Source organism: Eriocheir sinensis, chromosome 45, assembly GCF_024679095.1.
Source record: "Eriocheir sinensis breed Jianghai 21 chromosome 45, ASM2467909v1, whole genome shotgun sequence".
Lineage (NCBI taxonomy): Eukaryota > Metazoa > Arthropoda > Malacostraca > Decapoda > Varunidae > Eriocheir > Eriocheir sinensis.
The window spans coordinates 8,544,277-8,555,029 of NC_066553.1; the positions used below are offsets into that span (position 1 = coordinate 8,544,277).

General features: G+C 39.7%; 1 protein-coding gene across 20 annotated transcripts in view; it reads left to right on the forward strand.

Moving 5' to 3' along the window:
- Positions 1–10,753, forward strand: part of LOC126980715 (longitudinals lacking protein, isoforms A/B/D/L-like) — a 101,837-nt gene that overhangs the window by 41,604 nt on the left and 49,480 nt on the right. Inside the window, exon 6 of one of the 20 annotated variants that reach the window (XM_050830912.1) lies at positions 838–4,652. The exons of the other annotated variants lie outside the window; for them this stretch is intronic. Within the exon in view, the coding sequence (XP_050686869.1) occupies positions 838–1,143 (306 nt within the window). The 3' untranslated portion in view covers positions 1,144–4,652. Of the gene's footprint in view, positions 1–837; positions 4,653–10,753 lie in introns of those variants that run through there. 20 annotated transcript variants of the gene reach the window in all.

Below are 10,753 nucleotides of genomic sequence, written 5' to 3' on the forward strand. Positions count from 1 at the left end.
CCTCATATTATCCATTGTTTAGCGGCACTGCCGCTCAGTGCCTCATCATCACCTCACCCGTGGCACCTCATTGCCATAGTCATTTTAAAATTATTTACAGCATTATGTCCGGTTTACGTCAATATAGCACAGGTGTATAGTCAATAAGTACGTGCGCCTTCTAGATGTCCTGCGGCGCTTAGAGACAGAGGCAGTGGTACAAAAAAGGTCAGGCGGTTAGGGCAGTGCTGCCCATATACCATTTTTCCCACAAGAATATGTATTCCTACTACACAAATTCCTGAATTCTTGCTACGCGAGCTTGTTTGTCACCCATATAGTTGCGTAGTAGGCGTGCCTGCCTCATATATATATATATATATATATATATATATATATATATATATATATATATATATATATATATATATATATATATATATATATATCAAGAACAGCATGGGTACTTGCAGTCGAGGAAAACAAGATTGTATCCTTCAGTTCATTGGTCATAATTATAGACACCAGAGCAAGGAATTAGGATTGCTGTTATACAAACATTTTCTGGCTTTATTTTATTTATTTGTTTTTTATAAGGGCAAACTAACCACAGGGCATGAAATTATCCATTATAGAATACTGATAAAATGACATTTTTATCATTATTTATTTTTGTTTTCATTTTTATATAATCCTCTGAAAATTTGATGCCCCAGAGAGCAAATTGACACATTGCCATAAGAAAAGTACATTGGCGGTGACAGTACTGATTTTCACTGGGGTATTGAGGCTGCCACTGCTACTGATAGTGTATGAAGCAGTAGAGAATGCACACTTATGGAGCCATTTCTTTTGTAGGGTGGTGGAGCAGGATCAGTAGCAGTGGCAGTTCGGGTGTGTTTGGTCTGCGGCAAGATGGGTTTCCGACGAACGTATGATCTTCAGCGCCACATGCTGTCCCATACAGCTGCGCGACCTTTCCAGTGTCCCCATTGCCCATATAGGGCAGCACTCAAATATAATCTTGATGCTCATGTCCGTGTTAAGCATCTGACCGAAACTATTGCCAACCCTGGTGGCCGAGGGGCCAAGCAAGAGCAGCAGCGGGACCAACAGTCTTGTGATGCATCGGATGAAGGCAGAATCTTTACTGGTGTTGAATAATGTTGAACATTTATGTTGTGTGTCTTAGAGCTTTGATCTATGGAGTTTTATCCACTATTTATCATTCTGTTCAATGGATATACTGAACAGTAAATTATTTCAAGGAAAGATATTGTGGATAAGGTGACCCAGTGATATCAGTACTATCAAATTTGCAGTTAGTGAGAAGTATAATGAAGTATTATTTGGCAAATAAAATTAAGTTTACGAAAAAAAAGAAATGAACCTCAAATCAATAAGGTGGTAAACCTTTTCAAAGATATTTTATGAAACAAACCCCATTATCTATCCTTCTACCTACACAAAATTTTACGTCATATTGACATCAAACTACAAGCCTCTGAGGATTAATTGGAGAATTTTGTTGGTTATAATGCTTTCATTCATCTTGACTGTAGTCATTAGTGCTGATTTGTTTCCATAACTCCTCTGCAAAGGTAAACCTTAGAAAACTTATTGTTTCAGTAGTTTTCTTACATTGCACTAAGTTGGTAAAGCTGCATGAAATTTATCAATATTGTATTGGGAATTGAGGAGTGTTAATGGATTAGATATGAATTTCATTCATTTATTTATTTTATTTATTTTTCCTACCAGTAAACCAGGTGCAGTAGGGGTATGGTCTCTAGACCTGAGTCAGTAATGTGTCAGTCAGGCAAATGTATTTATAGGTTTACATCCATTCTGATCTCATGGTAATAATAATAGACATGCCTGAAGGTTAAAATGGTTGGACAGCATTGGGGTGTTAGAAAAGGCAGCTAATGTAAGGGTAATGCAAAGGTAATTTGGATAATATTCATACTGGCTTGCTGTGCTTTCTGTGATTATTACTATAATGATATTACTGTTTATGGGTGTTGTTCATAGAGATATGGCGTGCTACTTGTGTTTGATCTCCCAGCACAGCACACTCCAGAAAAAGTCATAGCTTTATTAACTAACACTGAATGAAAATTGTTGTTACTAAGTATGTAATTGAGAACTGTTAGCACAAGCACATTTTCCAATGTAGTTATGGTCATAATATTACACTGTACTGTCAATAGTGTGTGAAGATGTGTATTTATTTCCAACTTTATATATTCATAATGGGATATTTAGAATCAATTATTCATTGATAAATTTTGTTGCATTTAGCATATGAGATGGAGGGTTTAATCTGGTAGCAGCGATGGGCCAAATTTTTGCCATGATAATAACCCCCCAAAATAGATGATGCATAAACTGATCACAAATGCATTGATATATATTATGAAATGGTTTGTGTGAGTGATGATTTTTTCCTTTCTCTTTCAAGAAACATGATTCCTGCAGCTACTGGGTTAAGGAACAGACATTTTCTTATAAGTTACTAATTTTCATCCATTTTGTAAAACATGCTAATGAAGTACAGAAATATGTGTGTGCATGGATTGAATGCACACACACACACACACACACACACATACACACACACACATTGCTCGAAATCCACATTCCACATCCATCCACACAACCTCTAGGTATGTCACGAAACACAGGAGAAATTAATCCAGACCTAGAAAGGGTTTTACCAACACCTGGGATTGAATCTGCAACTGGTAGATGGGAAAGCCCCTCCTCTAACCAGTCAGCCAAAGAGATACCTGACTCACTGAGTGAGTTTGGGAGGCTTTTTTGCATGAGGCAGGTCAGTCACTATGTACACACACACACACACACACACACATACTGATTGTGACACGGTTAGAATATGCAGCAGCAGTATGGTCACCAAGTACAAAGTCTAATATAAGAAAAATAGAGAGGATTCAGAGGGCAGCACCAAAGTGTAGAAAGACCAAAATGGACATATAAAATGGGAGATGGTGAAATATTAAAGAAAGTAAATGAAGAGAGAGACCTGGGAGTAATAATGCAAGGTTACATGCAACCAGAAAGTCATATAAATCGGATCTTCGGTGACACATATAACATGGTGAGAAATATAGGTATAGCACTCCACTACATGGACAAAGAAATGATGAAAAAATTAATTACTACTATGATTAGTCCTAAACTAGAATAAGCAGAAACAGTGTGGTCTCCACATATGAAGAAACACATAAAAAACTAGAAAGAATACAGAGGATGGCAACAAAAATGGTTCCAGAACTGGAGGGACTTACATATGAAGAGAGACTAAAGGAAGTGGACTTACCAACACTAGAACAAAGAAGAGAAAGAGGAGACCTAATACAAATATATAGGCTATTGAGTAAAATGGAAGAAGTAGATAACGAGAAATTGCTACTAAGAGAAGAACCTTCCAGCAGGAATACTAGAGGACATAGTAAAAAGTTGAGGAAGGGAAGATGCTCAAGAGACAAAGAAATATAGCTTCCCACAAAGAAATATAGAGGTTTGGAACAGACCAAGTGAAGAAATAGTATCGGCGAAGAGTGTGCAGAGCTTCAAGGAAAAGTTGGATAATTATAGATATGGAGACAGGACCACACGAGCGTAAGCCCAGGCCCTGTAAAATTACAACTAGGTAAATACACACACACACACACACACACAAAAGATGGAAAATCAATGAGGAAAATAACAACTCAAGAAGGCTGTGAAAAGTTACAAAATTATCTAGATAAAATTTACAGATGGTGCAAAATACAGGAAATGGAATTTAATGTAAAAAAATGTTATGTTTTGAAAATTGGGAAAAGTGAAATCAGACTCACAGGATGTCAGGACAATATAAATTGGTCTATAGTATTATCAAAAGAGGGAAATGAGAAAGACTTTAGAGTTGTCATACAGGAAAACCTATCACCCGAAAGTCACATTAACAAAATATTTGGAGAAACATATGAGTTATTAAGAAATATAAGTAACAGCACACCACTTGGACAAGGATATGATGAAGAAACTAATTACTTCATTGATCAAACCAAAATTGGAATAGGCAGAAGTAGTATGGCTACCACAGGAAAAGAAACCGACACCAACTTCACGAGAAAATAACCGACATGCTGGTGACTGAGTTTCTGACTAGAATTTTGATGAGTTTCCCGTGAAATGCAGCCGACTTTGAATCTCTGTACAAAATTCTCGAGAAACTAACGGTTGGGTGACCGTGTTCACACTTGATTCGAGATTCACAGAGATGCGTGCTAATGTCCCACAGTAAAAGCTACGAACTAATGACTTAACTATCAACGTTGACTTCAGATTCACAAAGCTTTTGTTTCGTCATATTTAGAGGCCGCTGATTGGATGAGCGCTGTCGATGACGTCATTGTACTCGGCCAATCACAAGTGTGTCTTCAGAACTGTCAGCCAATCGTAAGGCAGCCAGCCGCCTTCAGCTGCAGCTTCAAAACGACCCATGTTCTCTTCACATGTTCTTCCTGAATTTTTATACGGTACGTAGTTTGAGATAACAAGGGAGTAAAGTGGGAAAAAAAGTCAGCTTCTCCACGGGCTGGAACAAATAAGCGCTTTTTCAGTGTTTTCAATACCCTGAGTTTCGCGATCCGCGAGTTTAGGGCTATACCTGCGAAACGAAGCAAGTGCAAAACTCGGGAGGGTGCTGTAGTTAGTATTACTTTAGAAATTATGTCATTAATATATAATATACAGTCCCCTCCCAAATTTCGCACTTCCTTTGTTCTGAGGCTATAGCGCTAAACTCGAGGATCGCGAAACACGTGGTATTGAAAACACTGAAAAAGCACTTATTTGTTCCGACTCGTGGAGATGACTTTTTTTTTCGATTTTACTCCCTTGTTATCTCAAAATGAGAAGTGAGAATGGGTCATTTTGAAGCCGCAGTTGAAGGCGGCTGCCTTATGATTGTCTGGCAGTTCTGAAAACACGCTTGTGATTTGCTGAGTCTGATGACGTCATCGACGGCACTCACCCAATCAGCAGCTTCGCTGCCTTAAGACGGTGTCACACTGGCTGTTTTCCTCCAACCATTAGGGCTACGGGCAACCGCGATGATCCGTGCGCCCAACCAGGAGCGAGTTGTCGGTTGTCTGTAAGCTGGTGTCACACTGGGCCTTTTTCCTCCAACCGCGTTGGTGGTAGGGGCAGCCAGCAACTCCAACTTTTCTGGGTGTCCGTCACATACGGCCAAGGTCAGTTGCCCATATCCGCAACATAAACAAAGGAGTCGCCTTGTGCCGCCTGCGAAAGTAACGATGAAACGAAAGCTTTGTTCTGAAGTTAACAGTGATAGTTAAATCGATAGTTCATTGTTTTTACCCCGGACCATTAGCACGCATCTCTGTGAATCCTGCCCCAGCACGTGTGAACACGGTGAACACGGTCACCCAACTGAGGGAATCTAAAGCTGCTATAGTCTGTTCAGAGCATGAAGTTGGTTCAAGGTGTGGCAGATTCTTGAATTCCCATGAGTGCGGCGCTGCCAGTTCGACCGCCAATTATCAGATTAGCACCGTCTCCCTACCTACCCACCCACAACCCACCTGTTTATCTCTCTCTCTCTCCCTCTCGACCCGGGGGAGGGACCTAAGGGGACACACCGACCACCACCACCACCACTACCACCACCTCCACCACCACTACCAAAATGTGGCAACATGGGAAAAAATCGCTGCCACATGTCATAGAATTTATACAAATCGTTGTTATAATCCTAAACATCGACACTCATTGTACTATGTAGCTTCCTGTACTATATACACAATATATAAAATGTCACTTTCAAATAGCACATGGGTGGGAAATAAAAGAAAGACGCTTGTACGAAGATTGATTTGGCAGCATGGCTAGAGGTAAACGACGATACCAGCTCCATCCTGAACCGACTTCATGCTCTGAACAGACTATAGTGTCAAATTGGGCCTTTTTCTTCCAACCGTTTGCGGTAGGGGCAACCGGCAACTCCAACTTTTCTGGGTGTGCGTCACACATGGCCAATGTTGGTTGCCCGTAAACAAAGCAGTCGCCTCGTATCCACGTGGCGTCGTCTGCTAAAGTAAGGGCTGTCACAGCTTGTGCAGCCGTTAATCAAGTTATGGACTTGTTGCTGCAGTTAAGTGAAAGGAAGAAGCGGTTGTGGGCACCATTATGGCTTCAAAGACGGAGGACAGGGGTTTCCCCAAACCTCGTCAGAGAACTGGGTAAATTTTAAGAACGTCACCCATGGTACACTGTTGGATGAACCTATTTTTCTGGTAGTTTTCGGTGTGTTATGAAATAATCTGCTGACAGTTTCTGTTGCAAATCATTATATCATTAATATAATGATTGACTTTTCAATGCCTGTTGTACGTGCACCCGCCGCCGCCCGCTGCCGCAGCTGCAAAATAGCTTGCAGAGAGGTTCAACTCGCTTACAGTTTCTATATTTCACTCAGCACTCACAAAGGTGACAAGTGGACAGACTAGAACAAAACCAGCAAATTAATGATTTCCTGCTGTGTATTCCCCCAGCGCGCATGCGTGGTGGATTGCAGAATGTCTTATTTCAGCGAGGAGCAGTGGCGTACCGAGGGGGGGGGCCATGGGGCCATGGCCCTCCCCCTTTTGCAAAGAAAAATAATAATGAATAAATAAATGTTACAGGAAAATAATAGGAATATGTATATTAGTATTACGATTACAAATGTGTGTGTGTGTGTGTGTGTGTGTGTGTGGAGCGAGAGCTCAATGGCACCGACTGACCGAGTTATTTCCCCTTTGGTTTTGTTTTGAGTTAATGGCAGGATATAAGGTGTGCTCTGAGTGAAAAAAAAGTAAGATGTTAAATGATGGGTTCATAAAATTGTGTGTAGAGTGCGATGTCAAGCTGTCAACTGAAAACGGCGGAGGGGTGTTTGTAGCGGGAGCGGTGAGCCAGGAAGAAGAGGAATACGAGATTGGGATGGCTCTGGAAGAGAGAGAGAGCACGAAAGTCGTAAGTGTGCCTTCTCTCCTTCTTGCCTCTCATATTGACTTGAATTTTGGTGTAAGGTGCAGTCAAAGTGATTGGAGGACTATATAATTATACTGTAGAGGCACCAAGTGAACTTGTCTGGTGACAGTGGTGAGTATGTAATGTGATTCTGTATTATGACGGGGAGAGTGGCAGGCGACGCGAGACGCGTATGGGACCTGTAAGGTCGACCTTTGCCGCTATATTACCACCTTTAATGACTGTCTTGTGCTTGACAGTGGACAGTGTAGAGTGGCTGAGTGACTATTGTATGTTCAGCACTTGAACAATGGAGCTGCTGAGTTGAATAAGAGCAGGTGATCTATTTTGAGAAACATTCATTGACGACGTAGGCTCACGTGACCATAGCCTATTCATGTTATCCATATAATATTTTCTGACCACAAATTCCAAATTTCTGAAAATTATGATTGATATTCATTTTCTGTTTATGTAGTACTTTTTCTATAGCGTGTGTCATTTCTTGAATTCACGCAGGCATGGGATTTGTGCCTTTCGACCCATTCTTTACATATTTCCTCCTTGGTCACAAAACGCCAGGAAACGCTTCACGTACGTACTCTATCTGGTGTAAGAAAGTCACCACTGACTCGGCTGATGCCCCGGATAATTCAGTTAATCAGGTAGGTAAATAATGAAATAATGATTAAGAATAATTACTGCAAAAAACGTTAGGTGAAGAATCAGCAGCCAACCCTAATCTAAAGCAATAAGTGACCCAGGTTTTCTCATGAGTTTGGAAGTGCTCACCTCGGTTCTATAAGTGTCACTAAACCCTTGCCAGAAAAGCTGCAGAGATCAGAACAAGAACTGATGGGTGCTCTTGGAAGTGTAGCTACACAGAGCTGCATAGATGCATTTCAGTCCTATCGTGATGGAAATAAGTTCAACCAACTTTTTGCCCAAGCTGAGGAAAGGTACGGAGATATCATCGAGAAGCCTTGAGCAATCAGTGGTCATCAGAAACACAATTAAGGCTAACCTTCCAACAGCAACTCCATAGGAGTACTATCGAAGAGTTATTTTTCTCCCATTTTCGGACACCGCTATAGCACAACTCAGGGAAAGGTTTGCATCTAAACACATTAAGATTTTTTTGTTGGGAAATCTTGTTCCCTCTCTGTCAGTTGATACTGATTTTAGTGAACTGAAGGAGGCAGTTGAATTTTATGGAAAATTTCTTGATGGAGATGCAGATCTCTTTGAAGATGAATATCTACGAGGGCAGAGTTATTGGAAACGTCGTGAATCTCATGAGAGGTCAAAGCAAGTTGTTGAGACATTGGCATGTGCCAAAAAATTGGGCACATATTCAAAATTTTCCACCTTATTGCAATTTTTTCAACCCTACCTGTTAGCACTACCACCAATGAGCGATCCTTTAGTGCCCTTAAATTGCTTAAAACATACCTTAGGAACGCAATGAGTGAAAGTCGTGTAAATGGACTGGCCTTACTTTGTCTATTGTGACACAAATCTTGATCATGAAGTCCTTGATGAATTTGCACGTAAGAACAGACGCATACATTTGAGGTAAAACAGTTTCAATGTATTGTTGTTAACAGTAACTAATCTAATTCATCTAGTTATTTTTTATTTTCATGAAATACCTGACCCAGTTTCCATGTATCTTGTAAAAAATATGTGTTACAGCAGCAGCCTGTATAAACGAAGATTATACATGTTATATGAATATAACATTTTTTTTTCCTTGCCAGTATATTACTTTTTTATCAGAACATGCAGTTCTAGAGTAAGTAGTGTTGTTTCGAGGGTAAATTTTTGCAGTCCAAATTACAGAAATGAACAAGATTTTAAAAGTAATGTTTGCTCAAGTAATATAAAATTAGTACTTTAAAGATTATTTAAATCTCCCAGATTTATGTTGTACTTATATGCTACCAAGAAACTTCTAAAATGTACAATGTATGTATATGTATGTATCAATGCATGTATGTATAAAAAATAATAAATTTACCCTAGCGATCTAACCCGAATCCTCAAGCTGTATGGGATCCCTGCGCTTGCAATAATACTGGACGCAGAAAATATATATATATATATATATATATATATATATATATATATATATATATATATATATATATATATATATATATATATATATATATATATATTTTGGCCCCCCCTTTTCAATTTTCTGGGTACGCCACTGGCGAGGAGATATTTCTCGCAACACTGCCAGCGTAGTGGACCACCGCTGTCATGTCTTGTCAGTCAAATAGTAAACAAAGCAGCTCTGCCAGTCCACTTTACGAGTCTCTTGGGGACCATTTTCCACTGCTCCTCACTCCTCAGCCACTGCTGTCATCTGTTTGTTTACATACAGCCACATGGTACCCATGTACCCACACTCATACCCACAACCTTTTTCATTCGTACGGACAGCCGACAACTCATTCCCGGTTGGGCATACGCGCGGTTGCCCATACGTAGCCCCAATTGTTGGATGAAAACGGCCAGTGTGACACCGCCTTTTAAGGCAGCACGCATGACGCCAACAGTAGGTAAACGTGACCTGTACATGTCAGAGCAGCGCGAAACTCAGGGCAGTAATGCGCGGAAGTCAGGGTGGTGAGAATTTAGGACTACACATGAAACTCGAGGATCTCGAAACTCGGATAACGTGAAACTCGAGAGGGTACTGTAGTGACATATAAGAATACAGTTTGTGTTTTAGTATATAATTCTTTGTCAATTTTAAGAACATAAGAATATAAAAATGTAAAGAGTCTGCAAGAGGCCAGTTGGCCTATACAAGGCAGCTCCTGTAGGCCTAACTCTGCCTAACCTCACTATCCATGAATTTATCCAGCCTCTTCTTGGTATTGGCACCCACAACATGACTGCCAAGTCTGTTTTTCTTCGAAGGCTTTAGAAAAGGTTCAGAAGATGGAATCTTTATAGGCCAAAATTAATTAAGATTTGCCTCTTAAGGTGACTTATTTTACAAGAGATTAATTTGTACCAAGATCATGGCAATACAAACTTGATTTTAGATTGTTGAATAGAAAAATAAGTATGGACTGAAGATATACATGATACGAGAAATCTGGCCGCATAGGTCAAGACCATTGATTTACTGACCATTTTTCATCCTTTGGAGTCATTGAGAATTGACAAAACTTGTGGTTAGCTAGAAACAATGTATTGTTACTATGTCTTCAATTGCCTTTGAGCTAAATATTTTTTTCCAGGGAAAATTATAGCACTCTTTCCACATTCGAAAGAGTGCTATAATTTTCCCATTAGTGGTGTAACTTGAATAGATTTTCATTCCACTTTTGTTATCTCCACAGTTTGCATATTTCTTTTAGCATGTCATACTTGTCAGTTCCTCCAACCTCTACAGTCAATCTTTACCTTCTGAACCCCAACATCTCTATCCTCGACCTCAATTTGTGTGTAATTGTGATTGAGCAACCCATAGTCTCTTGTGCCCAGTGTTAGTGTGTTTACAATTTTACCTTGCATTCACTTAGTATTAGTTCCCAACCTTTACCTTTAAAACTGATTTTAATCAGAATGAATTAATGTACAAAATACATTAGAGTGCATTTTTAGTTGCATTGTTGTAAATACACCATGATTTTCAAAATTCATTTTGAGAAATAAGTAAAGTTAGTACTTAATACACAGTAAAAACTCACCAATTATATCT